This window comes from Zingiber officinale, chromosome 8A (assembly GCF_018446385.1).
Source record: "Zingiber officinale cultivar Zhangliang chromosome 8A, Zo_v1.1, whole genome shotgun sequence".
NCBI classification, from domain to species: Eukaryota; Viridiplantae; Streptophyta; class Magnoliopsida; order Zingiberales; family Zingiberaceae; genus Zingiber; species Zingiber officinale.
Genome location: NC_056000.1, coordinates 60105336 through 60124189, shown reverse-complemented (window position 1 = coordinate 60124189; position 18854 = coordinate 60105336). Strand labels below are relative to the sequence as shown.

Genomic DNA, 18854 nt, shown 5'->3' with positions numbered 1-18854 from the left:
CAGGTCGTGGCCGTGGTCGAAGATCAGCCAACGTAACCTATGTCAGCCCTGCCTTCAGAGAGGCATCTCAGGTGGCTCGTCGGGCATGCTCTGTAAATGACCGCTCGAATCGGGATACACCCTCTTCTTCTCGGTGCAGGGCTCGGCTGCCCTCTGAGGACTCTGATTCGGATGATCGACCTTTGGCTCACAAACTTCGACGCAGAACTACCAATCTTAGCCAAGACTTGGGCCCTTCCCTTGTTCCTCATCCTTCGCCTCTTATTGCAACCACGACTCCTATCCCCGAGCCAGGCAGATGCTCCTCCTGATCCACCTGAGGTCCGGCCGAGCCTCCACTAGCTCAACCTTCAACCTCGCAACAACACCAGAGCACTGAAGCTGGTCCCTCACATCGCCCTTCACCAACTACCTCACCTCCAGAGCCTTCCTGTGTACCCCCTTCAGCTCCCTCTAGCTCAGCCGTTGGACCTTCACAGCCACCACCACCTGCACATCACCATTACCGTACCACTACCCCTTCTGAGGCTGGGTTAAGGTCAAGGCAAGACATTCCCACCAGAACTTCTGGGCGTCCGGGCTAAACTATCGCAGGCTCGTGCTACTGCAGAGGGGGTATCCACAGCCCTGATCATCTATAAGGAAGGGGAGAATGACCACTACAAGCAGAGCCTCGACTTGTACCTGCGCTCTCCAGAGTTTTGTACACAAGCGGGGTAACGTTTCTCCACAACTGTTATTTATGGTGAGGCTGGGGCTCTACGACAACTCTACGAATAGGGCTACTTGAAATCCGCTCCTCCTGCTGAGTTTTGGGATTGGTGCGGTAGTTCAATAATAGTTCTCTAGTGGAATGAATTATTATTGATAAAATTAAGTTGTGTGTTCAGGACGAACACGGGATGCTTAATTTTATCGGGAGACCAAAATCAATTCCTCCTCTCGGTCCCTATCGTAGCCTCTTATTTATAGAGTACTATACCCACCTATACCCACCTTCTATATCCACCTAAAGGGGGTCGGCCAAGCTAGCTTGGAATCAAGCTAGGGTCGGCCTAAGCATGGTTTAAGGTGGTCGGCCCTAGCTTGAACCCAAGCTAGAGGGGGCCGGCCATATTAAATTAAAAAGAATTTTAATTTTAATTTTTATTATGTGGAAGATATAATTTATTAAAGAGAATTAAAATTAAAATATCTCTCTTGTAAAAGATCTACAAAAGATTAAAGAAAGAGATTAGATCTCTTTCCTTATTTGTAGATTGGTGAGATATTTTATTTTCTCTTTAAAAATTATTCACATGTTGAAAAATTAAAACTATAGAAATTTCTTTTTATCAACCATGAAGAGATTTTTGAAGAGAAATTTTATTTTAAAATTTCTGAAAACAAATTAGGAAGTTTTAATTTGTTGATTAAAACTTGTCTAATTTATTCGTCCATGATGTGGCCGGCCATTATAGTTTAATTGGGAAATTTTATTTTATTTTTCTCAATTAAATCATGTCAAGGAAATTAAGGAAATTTTATTTTAATTAAATTTCCTAATTTACCAAGGCTAAGGAATATAAAAGAAGGAGTGGGGGTGCCTTCATGGGACATAACCTCTATTATTTCTCTCCCTCTTTTCCTTGGTGTTGTGGCCGGCCATCATCCTCTCCCTCTCTTCCTCTTGTGGTGGCCGAATCCTTCATCTCCCTTGGAGCTCTTGTGGTGACCGGATACTACTTGGAGAAGAAGAAGAAGAAGGAGAGAAAGCTTGCATCTCTTGGAGCTTGGTTGATGTTTTGTTCTTCATCCTTGGTAAAGCTTCCTTATTGTGGCAGAACCTAGCTAGGAGGAGAAGAAGGTGGTTGGTGTTTTCTCATCTCGGAAGATCGTTGCCCACACAAGGTCCGAGGTTAGAAGAGGAATACGGTAGAAGATCAAGAGGTCTTTCTAGACGTTATAACTAGTAGTTTTTCCTTTTCCGCATCATACTAGTTATTTATGGAAATAATATCAAATACAAGAGGCTTACGAATCTAGTATTTCAAATATGTTTTTCGAAGTTGTGTTCTTTTATTTTATTTTTCCTTGTGATTTGATTGTTCCTTTCGGTTAACCTAAAATTATTTTAGGAAATTAAATATTAGATTTCTATAAAAGGTTTTGTCTAGTCGGTAGTGGTTGCTCCCATATCCAAGAAGGCCATGTGCCTCGCCACGTCAGTACTGGGAACCAATTATGGAAATTAATATTTAATGGAATTAATAACTTAAGGTGATTTGGGTCGAACGTGTTAAGTTCCGCAAGGGATCCAAGTCAAAACCTAAAAGAACAAATAGATTAAGTTTTGGATCAAACGTGTTAAGTTCCGCAGGCGATCCAAAATTTAATTTAAAAGAACACATGGTAGCTAGGAAAAGGTCCAGACCTTTGTACAAAATTTTTGTACAGTGGAACCTCTAGGCTTTCCGAGTAGCAACCAACAAGTCCTGCAGGTTTCTTCTACATCCATGATCAGATTCACCGCTAAAGGGGACTTAATGAGTATATCATCCACATAAACCTCCACGTTGCGCCCGATCTGCTCCCGGAAGATCTTATCCATCATCCTTTGATACGTGGCTCCTGCATTCCTGAGACCGAAGGGCATGACAGTATAATAGAAGGTACCATCAACCGTAATGAAGCTAGCCTTTTCTTGGTCCTTCGCTGCCAAGGGGATTTGATGATACCCCTGATAAGCATCCAGCATGTAGATCCTCTCTCAATCGGCAGTTGAGTCCACCATCTGGTCGATCCGGGGCAGGGGATAACAATCCTTGGGACTAGCTCGATTAAGATCTCGGAAGTCTATGCATACTCTCCACTTGTTGTTGGGCTTCTTTACTAAGACTACATTGGAGAGCCAGGATGGGAACTGCACCTCTCGAACGTGGCCTGCCCTTCTGAGCTGATCCACCTCAGCTATGATTATTTTGTTCTGGTTGGCCGAGAAGTTCCTTTTCTTCTGTTTGACCGGTTGGGAGTCCGGTAGTAAATGTAATCTATGCTCTGCTACTTCAGGCTTGACTCCAGGTAACTCCTCTGTAGACCAGGAAAAGACATCCCGGTTGCGAATCAAGCATTGGACTAATTTTTCCTTGAGAGGAGGCGGTAGATCGCTGGCTATGTGAGTTAGACTTTCAGGGCGTTCAGCATATAGTTGTACCTCCTCCCAGGGGATGGGTTCTTCGGCCATAGGCAAAGGTTCTTCCTGGACGGCATGAACTCCACCATCTTGCATCGTTTGATTCTTACGAGCTTCTACCCGGACCATATCAACATAGCATCTGCGAGAGACCTTCTGCTCCCCTTTAACCTCCCCGACCTACTCACCAACGAGAAATTTGATTTTTTTTTATGGAAGGTAGAAACAGCAGCCCTAAATTCATACAGGGTGGGCCTTCCCAAGATGACGTTATAAGAGGAGGGGGAATCAACCACTATAAAAGTGCTCCTCCTAGTGCGCACCAATAACTCGGTACCCAGAGATATGGTCAGCTTGATCTTGTTGGTTACTACTCGAAAAACCTAGAGGTTCCACTGTACAAAATTTTGTACAAAGGTCTGAACCTTTTCCTAGCTACCATGTGTTCTTTTAAATTAAATTTTGGATCGCCTGCGGAACTTAACACGTTTGATCCAAAACTTAATCTATTCGTTCTTTTAGGTTTTGACTTGGGTCTCCTGCGGAACTTAACACGTTCGACCCAAATCGCCTTAAGTTATTAATTCCATTAAATATTAATTTCCATAATTGGTTCCCAGTACTGACGTGGCGAGGCACATGACCTTCTTGGATATGGGAGCAACCACCACCGACTAGACAAAACCTTTTATAGAAAGCTAATATTTAATTTCCTAAAATAACTTTAGGTTAAACGAAAAGAACAATCAAATCACAAGGAAAAAATAAAACAAAAGAACACAACTTTGAAAAACATATTCGAAATACTAGAACATAAGCCTCTTGTATTTGGTATTATTTCCATAAATAACTAGTATGATGCGGAAAGAAAAATTACTAGTTATACCTTGTAGAAAAACCTCTTGATCTTCTACCGTATTCCTCTTCTAACCTCGGACGTTGTGTGGGCAACGATCTTCCGAGATGAGAAATCACCAACCACCTTCTTCTCCTCCTAGCTAGGTTCGGCCACAAAAGAAGAAGCTTCACCAAGGAAGAAAATCAAAACACTAACCAAGCTCCAAGAGATGCTAGCTTTCTCTCCTTCTTCTTCTTCTTCTCCAAGTAGTATCCGGCCACCACAAGAGCTCCAAGGGAGAGAGAGAGGTTCGGCCACCACAAGAGGAAGAGAGCGAGAGGATGGCCGGCCACACCAAGGAACAAAAGAGGGAGAGAAATAATAGAGGTTATATCTCTTGAAGACACCCTCACCCCTTCTTTTATATTCCTTGGCCTAGGCAAATTAGGAAATTTAATTACCATAAAATTTCCTTAATTTCCTTGACATGATTTAATTGAGAAAAATAAAATAAAATTTCTCCAATTAAATTCAAGTGGCCGGCCACATCATGAAGAACAAATTGGACAAGTTTCAATCAACAATTAAAACTTCCTAATTTGTTTCCGGAAATTTTAAAAAATAAAATTTCTCTTCAAAATCTCTTCATGGTTGATAAAAGGAAATTTCTATAATTTTAATTTTACAACATGTGAATAATTTTTAAAGAAAAAATAAAATATCTCACCAATCTACAAATAAGGAAAGAGATCTAATCTCTTTCTTTAATCTTTTGTAGATCTTTTACAAGAGAGATATTTTAATTTTAATTCTCTTTAATAAATTATATCTCCCACATAATAAAAATTAAAATTAAAATCTCTTTTTAAATTAATTTGGCCGGCCCCCACTAGCTTGGGTTCAAGCTAGGGCCGGCCACCCAATTTTATACCTAGGCCGGCCCTAGCTTGGTTCCCAAGCTAGCTTGGCCGGCCCCCTATTGGTGGGTATTGAAGGTGGGTATAGTACTCTATAAATAAGAGGCTACGATAGGGACCGAGAGGAGGAATTGGTTTTGGTCTCCCGATAAAATTAAGCATCCCGTGTTCGCCCCGAACACACAACTTAATTTTATCAATAATAATTCATTCCACTAGAGAACTATTATTGAACTACCGCACCAATCCCAAATTACATTTTTGGGCTCCTTCTTATTATGAGTATGTTAGTCTCCCTGTGTTTAAGATATCGAATGTCCACTAATTAAGTGAGTTACTGACAACTCATTTAATTAATATCTTAGTCCAAGAGTAGTACCACTCAACCTTATTATCATGTCGGACTAAGTCCACCTGCAGGGTTTAACATGACAATCCTTATGGGCTCCTCTTGAGGACATTATCAACCTAGTATCTCTAGGACACAGTTTCCTTCTATAATCAACAACACACACTATAAGTGATACCATTTCCCAACTTATCGGGCTTATTGATTTATCGAACTAAATCTCACCCATTGATAAATTAAAGAAATAAATATCAAATATATATGCTTGTTATTATATTAGGATTAGGAGCACACACTTCCATAATAACTGAGGTCTTTGTTCCTTTATAAAGTCAGTATAAAAGGAACGACCTCAAATGGTCCTACTCAAGACACTTTAAGTGTACTAGTGTAATTATATAGTTAAGATAAACTAATACCTAATTACACTACGACCTTCCAATGGTTTGTTCCTTTCTATCTTGGTTGTGAGCTACTGCTTATAATTTATAAGGAACCGATAACATGATCTTCTGTATGTGACACCACACACCATGTTATCTACAATATAAATTAATTGAGCAACTACATTTATCATAAATGTAGACATTTAACCAATGTGATTTTTATTTCTAGATAAATGTTTATACCAAAAGCTAGGCTTTTAGTATACACTCTAACAGATCTGACCCATTGGCTTCACTTCATTGCCTGTAAAGTCATATAGAGATGTGGCCACAGGCTGGAGTTCAGTGGCATCGATCTGCATTTCCTAAATGCGGTTCTGAACAAGATATTAACCGAGCTCCCAATGTCAACAAAAACCCGGGCCACTCGACTGTTGGCAATAATAGCCTTGATGATAAGGGCGTCATCATGAGGCAGCTCTAGACCTTCCAGGTCTGTCGACCCGAAGCTGATGACAGGGCCAGAAGCCTGCTCCTGGCTGCATCCAACAATGTGGACCTCCAAGCGACGCACATGGGACTTGTGTGCTCTCCCCAAATCTCCATCGATTGGCCCTCCAGAGATCATGCTAATCTCTCGGACGGTGGTGTTGCCTCTATTTTTGGCCTCTCTCACTACTCCCGGTTCTCCCCCCAGACCGGGTTGATGAGTACTGGGTCCGGTTAAGTCGGGGCGGGGTTGCCTGGCCTGTCCAGCCGAGGCTCGCTGCTCTTCCATCATCTTGAGTACTTGAGGGGCTAGCTTTGGCGGAGGTAAGCCTAGCTCGGTAGCCCGTTTAGAGTCCCGAGCGAACTGAAAATAATGATTAGTGTCATGTGTACGAGATCGATGATAGGTGCAATACCGAGTATTCTACGGTCCAGGTCGGGGAGCGTGCACAACTGCGACTCGAGGGGCTAGTCTAACCTCCGGACTGGGCTGGAAAGTAGGCATGGCTTCTCAAGCACATGGAAGAGGTTGCGGGGGCGGTTGAGGCATCCTCCTTTCCGGCTTATTGACAGATGGAGGTGGTCTCTCAGCTTTCCTCCGTGCCGTCTGTGCTTCTTCTACCTTGATATAGCAAGCGACTTTTTCCACCATCTCATCAAAATTCCGAGCGGGATTCTTGATGAGATCTCTAAAGAATTCTCCCTCTCCTAATCCATGGGAGAAAGCGCTCATCAGAATCTCTGAGGTGGCTGTGGGGACATCCTGGGCCACTTGATTGAAGCGGTTGATGTAACTTCTTAAAGGTTCGGTCAGCCCTTGCTTAAGAGCGAAAAGGCAATGATCCATCTTTTGATATTTTTTGCTGCTAGCGAAACGACGAAGGAAGGCCATCTTGAAATCCAAGAAGCATGTGATGGATCCTTGTGGTAACCCATCAAACCACTTTAGTGCCAAACCAGATAGAGTATTTAAGAAAACTCGACACTTGATAGCATCACTATATTGGTGCAACAGAGATGCATTCTTAAACTTACGTAGATGATCCTCCGGGTCTTTGCTCCCATCATATTCCCCGATCAACGGGGCCCGGTAGCCCTTAGGTAATTTTTCATTCAAAATCCTAGCGGATAAGGGTACTTTCTCAACCAGATCTTCTGGGTGCACTTCTGGTATGATGAGAGTCTTCCCTTTCCTAGAGTCTCTAGGTAGGGAACTCTCAGCCATAGAGACTTGAGGTTGTTCTTTCTTAAGGCTGGGGCCATGGGGACCTGGCTGATAATACCCTAGGTCAGGCTCGCGATAAGGAACCTGGGGAAACCCCTCGAGTTGTTTTCTCTTAGAGCCCCGATCTGAAATAGGGATGGGGTCCTTGGAGGCTTCAGGAGCTTGGCGTGGTCGCAAGACGGTTGCTTGTTTCTCAGACGTCGCTCACCTCTTAGCCTCCTTGAAGAGCTCGTATTCTTCTGCAGTCATGGTGACGTTGATGTGACCAGACTCCTCCATCTTCACATTCTGGATCAGGTGGTTGTGTTCCCACAGACGACGCCAAATTTGATCTCGTCCAGAAGCTGAGTCGGATGAAGGCAGACCTCGATGACTAGAGGTTGACGGAAAGTCGTTGCGGCGTCCGATCTATCTGGCACTCTTCAGAAGGGTTCACACGGGCGGGTGACAAAGGGTAATGACCAGGATGATGATGCTATGGATCTGCGCACACTCAGACGAGCCCACGAGTCGTTAGAGACCATAAACCAGGGAAAAAGTCCCCGGGTTAGGCCCTCCGATGCTCAAGTCAGGTACTTTTTCCCCAGAAGCACAGAGAAAGGACAAAAAATAAAGATGAGTAAGAAATGATGAGTGAGCGTACCTGCGTAAGGGACAAAGCATCCCTTTTTATACTGCAACGGATGTTTCTGGAGTCTAGTGGGTGTCCGGGAATGTCGGCTGTCAGGCTTTGTCTGGCGGTGAATGACACGCGGCGTCTTCTCATAGACTGGCGACATGACCAAAGGGGTAATGAGCCTTGACTGTTAGCATATTCCTTGACACTCTGATTATTCTCTGACAGGTAGTTATGATTCCCTTGCTTACTTGTCATGTAGTGCCTGGTATCCTCTGCCCGTGATCGCTAAGCTGGGTCTTTATGCTTGCTAACCCCGATTTGATATCTAGCTAACCCCAATCTGATATTGCCTCCCGACCTTAGTCCGGTTCTGTTTATTCCGACTCTAAAGTTGTACATCTGACTTCATCCAACCCGACCGATATACCTACATCCAATTTTGTTTACCTTGGACCAGGAGGCTATGAATCCTGACCTGTATCTTTAGCTGGCACATCCCGACCTACCCGTTTCATCGATCCAAGTATTCTGAGCCATAAGGCTATAAATCCTGACCTGCGTGCATCGGTCTGCTTCCGCTAATCTTGAGTTTCGACCTGTACTCTTTGATGCCTTTATTTCATGTCGTGAGGATGTAAGTCCCGACCTGTATCCTCGGTAAGCATATGCCAGGTCTATACACCGACCTGCTTCGGTCCTCCGTAATCTATGATTTGTACCTCCCGACCTGTAAACCAGGTCTGTAAACCTACTTGCTTCTGTCCACTATTATCCATGGCTCATATGTTCCGACCTGTACACCAGGTCTGAATTCCGACATGCTTCTGTCTTCTATTATCCATGGCTCGTACGTCCCGACCTGTACGCCAGGTCTGTATTCTGATCTATTTCTGTCTGCTGTTATCCATGGCTTGTACGTCCCGACCTATATGCCAGGTCTGTATTTCGGCCTGCTTTTGTCTGCTATTATCCATGGCTTGTACGTCCCTACCTATACGTCAGGTCTGTATTCTGATCTGCTTCTGTCTGTTGTTATCCATGGCTTGTACGTCCCGACTTATACGCCAGGTCTGTATTCCCACCTGCTTCTATCTGCTGTTCCATGGCTTGTACGTTCCGACCTGTACGCCAGGTCTGTATTCCGACCTACTTCTATCCTCTATTATCCATGGCTCGTATGTCCCAACCTGTACGTCAGGTCTGTATTGTTAGGACCTTCGGATGCGGCTAGAGAGGGGGGGGTGTGAATAGCCGACCATAAATTCTCGTTTCTTCCTACAATTTGAGTTAGCGCAGCGGAAATAAAAGATAGAAACGAAAATGGAGAAGATCAAACCTCAAATGCGACGATATAACGAGGTTCGGAGATGATACTCCTACTCCTCGGCGTGTCCGTAAGGTGGACGAATCCTATCAATCCGTCGGTGGATGAGACCCCGGAAAATCGGCTAATAAAAACTCCTTCTGGGTGGAGAAACCTCGCCACAATCGCTCTTGCAACAGCAAGATCAGCATACAAGAAATACAGCAAGAAGCCAAGAACAATATGAATGTAAAAACACTAGTTTGCTTGCCTTCTTGTCGACTGTTGATGAATCAGCAACTTCACGGAGGCCAACCACAGCAGCAACTATCAGTTGGAGACCCAGCCGAGGGAAGCTCACATGAAGCTTCAGCAGTGGAGAGCTCAACAAAGCTCAGATCGCAAAGAGGAAGAAGAAGTCTGCTCTTCCCTATAATGGCCCTCTTATATGAACCTGCGAAGAAGAAGACACAGACAGAAATCTAGTCGTTGTGACTCAACGGCTAGGCCTGGACCGATCAGGCTCCACCCTGATCGGTCCAGGATGGCTCTGATCGGTCAGGGGACCGATCAGGCCCTAGGCTGATCGGTCCCCAGACCGATCCCAACTCTCACAGAGAGTTGGTTGCGTTCCCTGATCGGTCTGTGGACCGATCAGGCCCTAGGTTGATCGGTCCCCAGACCGATCCCAACTCTCACAGAGAGTTGGTTGTCAGAGCCCTGATCGGTCACCAGATCGATCAGATGACCTAGTGTATCACTGGATCGGTCAGCAGACCGATCCAGATACCCATAGTATCACTGGATCGGTCAGCAGACCAATCCAATTTCCCAGCCTTAAACCTAAAGCCTTCCTGATCTAGAGAACGAGCTAACGAGCCCTCTCTGACCTAATCCGGAGAACGAGCTACCGAGCCCTCTCCGACTTCCACGTCCAGTCCAGAGAACGAGCTACCGAGCCCTCTCCAACTTCGTCCGGTCCAAAGAACGAGCTACCGAGCCCTCTCTGACCTAGTCCGGAGAACGAGCTACCGAGCCCTCTCCGACTTCCACATCCGGTCCAGAGAATGAGCTACCGAGCCCTCTCTGACCTAGTCCAGAGAACGAGCTACCGAGCCCTCTCCAACTTCGTCCGGTCCAGAGAACGAGCTACCGAGCCCTCTCTGACCTAGTCCGGAGAACGAGCTACCGAGCCCTCTCTGACTTCCACGTCTAGTCCGTAGAACGAGCTACCGAGCCCTCTCCGACTCCATCCAGTCCAGAGAACGAGCTACCAAGCCCTCTCCGACTCCATCCAGTCCAGAGAACGAGCTACCGAGCCCTCTCTGACCTCCCATGCCAAGCTTCCATACTTGGACTTTTCCCCGTGCCAAGCTCCCTGCTTGGAATTTTCCCGTGCCAAGCTCCCTGCTTGGACTTTTCCGTGCCAAGTCTCCATACTTGGACTTTTCCCGAATCAGGTCAACTCAAGTCAGGTCAACCAGGTCAACCTTGACAAAAGGTTGCACCCACAATCCCCCAAGTTTCTATTCTTGTCAAACATCAAAACAACTTCTCTATTCTTGTCAAACATCAAAATATATCTCGAGTCAGGTCAACTCGAGTCGGGTCACCCAGGTCAACCTTGACCTAAGGTTGCACCAACATGTATTCCGACCTGCTTCTGTCCTCTGTTATCCATGGCTCGTATGTCCCGACTTGTACGCCAGGTTTGTATTCTGACCTGCTTCTGTCCTCTATTATCCATGGCTCGTATGTTCCGACCTGTATGTCAGGTCTGTATTCCGACCTACTTCTGTCCTCTGTTATCCGTGGCTCGTATGTTCTGACCTGTACGCCAGGTCTGTATTCTGACCTGCTTCTGTCCTCTGTTATTCGTGGCTCGTATGTTCTAACCTGTACGCCAGGTTTGTATTCCGACCTGCTTCTGTCCTCTGTTATCCATGGCTCGTGTGTCACGACCTGTATGCCAGGTCTGTATTGCGCCGGAGGCCCTTCCTTCCGCGCCTTTGCATGACCTGTGGGCCCAGTCCTTAGCTGTACCTGGCCTGTGGGGCTTGCCCTTGACTACTATCGAGGCTGGATCTTGTCCAACTTGCAATCCTATCCTGTGACTACCCCGTTAGCTAAGACTCTGACCATGGCCATGCAAGCTTGACTTCTGATCATGGCCAAACAAGCTTGACTTCTGACCTCTACAGGGGCTAGACTTCTGACCATTCCATGGGCTTGACTTTTGGCCACGTCATCCGCCTGACCCCCTTCTGATGCACTGTATCAGTATTAATTAATTACAAGGGTTGTTGCCACCGAATCACTCTTTTTTTTTAATAATTTTCTTTAATTATTAAAATAAACTTATGATTTTATTTCTAAACTTCAATACTAGCCTAGCTAGCCAGTTTGAGTAAGGAGGATATCCTGTCTAAGACTTGTAAACAGGGCGTGTTGGGTAAGGTGGATAAATGATTGACCAATAGAAGACCTTTCCCTTCCAAAAGAAGTTTCCCTTTGCTCCAACCATTTCTCTTCCAAAATAAGCTTCCCTCTACTCCTTCGATCCTGTGCATAAGGAGACGAGCCAATAAAATATTAGCGCCCAAAAATCAAGGGGAGCCCCTGGTAAAGGTCCTCCGACGCTCAAGTCAATATAAATCCGAACGAGTGGCTAAAGAATAGTAAGAACACGCATGCAAGAGTAAGCTGCAGATATTCTGTGAGTGTCCCTTCGTTATGGAGAAGACTCTCTTTTCATATACCACCTCACATAACCTACGTAATCATAAGGTGGCAAAATGTGTCAGAGGTTGTTAAGTAAAGAAGAGGGTGTGACCTAGGCGATACATCGTAGTTGTCCAAGAAATCTTCTACTAACCCGAATGTATACCTCTTTTGTTGTTTATAGTTTCTGTTATCACTGAGGTGAACGAAGTAATATGCTATTATAATTGGTCTGCTGATGGGAGGCACGATGGTCCCTGAAGAAAGTTCCAGAAGAATATTCTCTGACACATAGTTGTTATTATGACAGGTTGTTAGGATGTTGTCTATTAAATATGTCTCGGTCGGTTCTTAAGTCGACCACCATGTTAGGATGATGTTGTCTCCTGAATATGTGATGCCCCTAGTTTTTCTTTTTTATTTATTTATAAACATATATAGCTGCGGACATCACTTGCCCATACTTCCCAAAATGGGCTCTTAATTCAACTACGATACATAGATATGCGACTCATTGGTAAAAGGTCCACTCTTGATGTCGATAAAAATAGTAGGGGACCAAAGCCAAAGGCAGTTTATACATTGAATAAGGATCAGAGATGTGTTGTGTGAATGCTTAAAATCATTAAAATTTCCAGATAGGATGTCTCTAATCTTGGAAGATGTGTCGATATGAAAGAATGCAAATTGATTGGTTTGAAAAGTCATGACTGTCATATAATAATGTAAAGACTCATTCATATTGCCTTTAATGAACTCTTACCAAATTTTGTATGGGGTACTATTACAGAGTTAAACATTTTTCTACATGATATTTGCTCCACAATTTTGAGATAATCACACATGGAGAAATAAGAAAGAGACATTCCAATCATTTTGTGTAATTTGGAAAGGATATTTCCATCCTCGTTTTTTGATTCCATGAAACATCTTTTGATTCACTTGCCATATGAGACCAAAGTTGGAGGACCTGTTCATTTTCGATGGATGTATCCCTTTGAAAGGTAAATTTTTTATCTCCTATGCTTCGATCATCTAAATGCATAAAAAATTACTAATTTAATTATATATTAATATATAATATGATTTGTTTTATCATAATCAAATTCTTATATCATTTGAAGAAAAAAAAAATCAAAAATAAGGCACATGTTGAAACATCTATTGTTAATGCATATATTGTCGAGGAAGTGACAACTTTTGCATCGTATTATTTTGAGCCTCACGTTCAGAGCAAAAGGCGAAGGCCAAGAAGAAATGATGAGGGTCCTATTGATCCCAATTTAAACTAATTCTCACTTTTTAACTACCTTGGTTGATCAAGTGGACCATGTAAGCAGAGATACTTAATTGGTCAAGTATATATATTATATTTTTTATGTCGTAACATTTAAAGTTATATTTTATTTTTTTATCATAGGATTTTTGAAAACTTATATTCTGATTTGTCGATACAAGAGTTTGATCGTTTATGTCAAGAAGATTTTGTACCATGGTTTAAATCACATGTAAGTAGTCAATTTAAATTTGGTTTTTGCTTAAGAATTTTGTAATAATTGTTGTATTTGAATTTAGCTTCTTGATAATAAAACTCACATTGAGCAAGAATTACTAATTCATTTGGCATGGGGTCCAAAAGAAATGTTATGCACTTGGCCAGCTTATTTCATAAATGAATATAATTTTCATACTCAAAATTATGGAATGGGAAAAACTACAATGAATAATGGAGTTTGTGTTAAGTCATCCAATGATTGAGATACAAGTAATGATTTTTATGGTTTGCTAGATGAAATTATAGAGATAGAATATCCTGGCCCAGAAATGCAAATCATTCTATTCATGTGTCATTGGTTTGACCCTATCAGAGGGATGAAGGTGCATCCACGATATAATTTGGTTGAAATAAATCATAAGAGGTTGTACAAGAAATATAAACCATTTGTGTTGGCACAGCAAGCAATTCAGGTTTTCTATGCTTCATATCCTAATCTAAAACGTGACAAAGTTGATTCATGGGTCATTTATAAAACGAAAGCATGGAAAAAAATTGAGGAACATTGGGAGGACATTGCTTATCAACAAGAGAAAGTTACAAATACATATCATACTGAGCCATATATTATTCCAACATTACGAGACCCCAACAGAGTAGTCATAAAGGTGGATGCAACTGAAATTGATGATGAGGAGGAGGAGGAGGAGGACGACGACGACGACGATGACGATGACGACAATTATGATAATGATAATGACAATGAGAACTTTGATTTTTTTGTAATGGGCAAGTTTTTTATCTTAATAAATTAAACTTTATGATATTTTATTTTCATATATGATACTAATTTTTTAGGAGTAAATTTAGTTTTAATCTGCAGATTACAAAACTTATAGCTCAATTAGTTTATCTGTCTCAATTAATATAAAACTATTTTATTTTTAAATTTATATATTTTATCTATTAATACTTTGTATTTTTAGGAATTATGGTAGGTTTTTTTTCTTCATATTATTCATTATGCATCATATTTATATTTACTTTATCATTTTTTTGAATTTTCATAATATGTTTCGATGGGGTGGTTGCAGACGGAGATATGAAGTTACAGCACCTACAGACACTATTGCTACGCCCCCATCTGATTAGGCAGTATCGTCGCATACACCTATGCCAGTACCATTGCATACACCTATGCCAGTACCATCACATATAGCTATGTCAGTACCTTCCTCTACAGGATCGCCTTACCCTTTGACAGTGCCTTCTCCTTCCATAGTACCTTCACCGATTGAGTAACCAGTACCTTCTTTAGTTCCTTCTCGACACTCGGTTGCTGAGAGGTCGAACACTCGACAGTCTATATCCCCTTGTGGAGAATCGTAAATAGAATCAAACTATTTCATTTTTTTTAAAACTATTTTAACTATTTAACATTTTTTATAATTTATAATAGATTTGATAATTAAGATTTAAATAAACTTTGGATCTTAATTTATAACTTAGATTTTATTATTAATGTACCTACTCTAACTTTATACTCTTGCATTCCCAAAATTTTATTATTGTAAATTTGGTTTATTTTTTTTAATTACAATACAAGAAAAATATGTTGAGCTAGAGGCAGCACAGAGATATTCAGCTTCTACTAGTGTTGATATTGAGAGGTTTGAACCATCTGTTGATACTAATTTCAATTTATGGCTACAGGCGAGTAGGGGCCAAAAGGGGGAGGAAAAATATTCGGAATGAGTTCTTTGAGTAGAACACATAGAGTTGGTCGTATATCTTCTTCCTACTCCTCACATACTAGCAGATGCATATCTTCTTCCCAGTTGACGGGCATTATAAAGGAAAGGGATGAAAAAATGAGAGAAATGTGCCAACAACAAGACTTTATTATGCGACATCTTCAGTTAAGTTATGTTCCAAGTCAAACTCTCGGTGACGGTGATGATGGTGATGATGATAATGGCGGTGGTGGTAATTCTTCGTAAATTTATAGTAAACTTTATATTTGAATTTTTTTTTCATGTCATGTTATAGTTGATTCTATATTTTTATTTTACCTTGATACATTGCATCTTATGTCATATATGGTATATTTTTACAAGTACATTATTTGTCATAACTGTACAAAAAAATATATTCAAAATAATATTATGAGTTTGACATTGGTAGGTATTACAACAATCTACAAGAAATATGAAACAAAAGATTAACTAGAAACATGAGTCTTGAACAAAGGATATGAATTGCAAACAACTTTAATTTCACCTTGATACTTTGCATTTTATGTCATGATGATACTTTGCATGTTATGACAAATGATCTTAGTAACAAATTTCATTCATATATGTAAATGTTAGATATAGATATCATTAATATGTTTGATATATTTTTTTTAGTTATAAATGATATTTATTGTTTGTTTGTAATTCGACGCAGGAAAAGAAGCACGAAAGGCGACCTAAGCTCCTGAGACATGACGATATATATATTTTTCCTTTGGATACCTTGTTACATTTGTTGTTTGGATTATGATAGAACTTTCATGTTTGGATATTATGATTTGTTGTATTTGTTGTTGTTTGGATTTTGGTTGTTTGTATATATGAATATGATGTGTTTAGTCTTGGGATGATTTGTTTGGATGTAAGATATGAATATGTTGGATAGGATGTGTTTAGTTTTGGGATGATTTGTTTAGATGTTGGATATGGATGTATTATATATAATTTGTTGAAGATGTTGTAAGTATAATATGTAAACAGGAAAACAGAAAAATTAAGAAAGATTTTGGAATTTTTTTTTGTTTTTGGGATAAATTTTGTGACAAATTTTTGTCACAAATTTATCGTAAATTTGTTGCAGATTTGCGATGAATCTGGATTCGTTGCAAATTTGCGAAGAATATTGATTCGTTGCAGATTTGCAACCAAAATATGTTTTTTTCGCAAATATGTGACGAAAATAGGATTTTTTCCTTATAGTTATTTGTAATTATGCAACGTTTATTGCCACGAAAAATTTTCATTGCAAATTTGGGACGAAAATATAAGTTTGTCGCAGATATAAGATGAAATTTGCGACAAATTAATGTTCGTTGTAGATTTGCAACGAATTCTGCGATGAAAATTGAAATTTGTCGCAAAAATTGTTTATTTGCCGCCAAATTTTGCAACACCATTTTTGGGATGGAATTATATTCGTCCCAAAATTCATAGCAAAATATTTTATGACGAATTTTTTTAAACAAATTCGTCTCAAATTTCATTGCTAAAAAGCAGTTTTTTTTTAGTGCAAATAACCGCTCACCTATGTAACACTACACTATTCACTAAAATAGTTATTAAAAACCCCTAGAGGCTACTATAACTATCAATAAAAGGAAAAAAAATCATTTATTTTAATGGTTAAGAAAGTTAAATCTCCTTCATAATCTTATAGTATGATGTAAATCTATACCATAAATTAGTTTTTTAAAACATCAAGAAAATGGTTCCATACAAGTAAATAATAACTAAATCAAACCTCTTTCCAAATTAGAATTCATGTAGCCAATAAATGATTCGTCCAGACAAAAAAGTTAATATATAACGTTATGAAGAGAGGGGAAAAAAAAAGATGAAATAAGGCTCCACATGATAATTTACCATTATCAAAGAAAACAAATTTTTAGCATTTATATTCTTCAACAAATAAAGCCAAATATTTTGAGGTCTTTGTATTCCAAGTCTTGATTACAATTTTTCAAAAACACATAATAATTAATTAATAAGATCCTAACCATCTATATATTCTGCATCAATTTTTAAATGAAGGCATCATTCAATGTCATCTCTAGCGGGCCATTTCTATTCACATTAATAGCCTTCCAAAAGATCAATCATGTACTACTGTAGCATGTATTTGAGTATCGTTCAGAATTTAAACAGAGTATATGATTCAAAACACACTAGGGGATGAGCAAAACAACAAGTATTACTCATGATCCAAAGAATTAATATTGACAATTTGTCTGACAATGCGACAACATGTAATCTGTACTTAAAAACAAGAAGATACGATGAAGCAATGGACAATTAATCTTATGGACAAATTAAGCTAATGCTGACCGAACCACTATCAACTGTGATAAACCATGAACTCTAATGCAGAACCCAAAAGCCACCGCTAGCTAGCTGGATTAATTACTATATATACTATTGCAGTTGGAGGTCAAAGAGGGTTCCCATGTGTTCTGGACGATGGATGAGTTGTGGATTCACACGAGAGGCGATTTGGTAGAACACCTGCCATGTTAATAAGCTATCGGAGCCGGACTGATGTCGAGAGCCCACTGCTCGCTCAACTCGGACGGTAGAGGCCACCCGCTCCAATCCTCCGTGAAGCCCAGGACAATGCTTGCAAAGGTGCTTCACATCGAACACCCTTTTGCCGAAAAAGAAGTGAACGAGGTGCAAGAACTCACGAACGGTCATTGGTAATTTGCAGTCGCATGTCAGCATCTTCACTAGGAAGGCGAAGTCATAGGCGCCTTGGAAGGTAACCCAGGAGACGGGAGAAAAATGGCCAAAGGAAAGCAAGCCGGAGGTGGCCAAGTGCTGGGCGAATCTGCAAGAGTCGATGCCCCATACTTGATTCTTTTGGAAGTCGATGCCATTAGCCTTGAGCAGTTCGACGGAGGAAGGGGCGTAACGGTCGCGGCTGATGTCGAAGTCGCGGAAATTAAATTCCCACACGTAACGCACACAAGTGCCGTCGCTGTAGATGGCACATGGGAGGTTGCCGGCGGCGTCGGAGAGGGTGAGACCGACCTGGACGATGCGGAGGGCCTCGACGTTGGCGCGGATCAATTCGTAGCGCTGGGGGAGGGTGAGGGTGCAGTAGGGATTTTTGGAAGCGACGACGACCCCAGGATACTCGGTGTCCAATGCGACGAAGGGGTGGAACGGGACGGCGGAGCGGATAAGGGCGAACTCCTCGTCGAGGTTATGAGCCCACACGGAGCGAACCTCGACTCTGCTGGCGCTGGTGCTGGCGGCGGAAGAGGAAATTAGCATATCGTTATTGTTGACGACTGCAACAGCCATGATGAGTCTGTTTGATGAGATCGAGGAGATGTTAATTAGGTTTCGATCGAGGAGATGTTAATTAGGTTTCGATCGAGTTGGAGTGGAAATTAAAATGGAAAGGGAGGGGGAGTTTAAATAGAGCAGGAAATGGAACTCAACGAGAGAAAATCGCAACCACACTAAACTAAACAGAATTAGTTGCCGCGAAGCGAAATATTAGGATATATATATTAATTATGTCAAGGATAAACCCAGCAGT

General features: G+C 41.3%; 2 protein-coding genes across 2 annotated transcripts; both read right to left on the bottom strand.

Moving 5' to 3' along the window:
• Positions 1–6662: 6662 nt before the first annotated feature.
• LOC122010878 lies at positions 6663–7376 on the bottom strand. Its single transcript, XM_042567347.1, has one exon. The coding sequence runs from the start codon at positions 7374–7376 to the stop codon at positions 6663–6665; it is 714 nt and encodes a 237-aa protein (XP_042423281.1).
• A 10346-nt stretch (positions 7377–17722) lies between these two features.
• On the bottom strand, positions 17723–18613 carry LOC122010877 (probable CCR4-associated factor 1 homolog 11). Its single transcript, XM_042567345.1, has one exon. The coding sequence runs from the start codon at positions 18611–18613 to the stop codon at positions 17723–17725; it is 891 nt and encodes a 296-aa protein (XP_042423279.1).
• Positions 18614–18854: the final 241 nt, after the last annotated feature.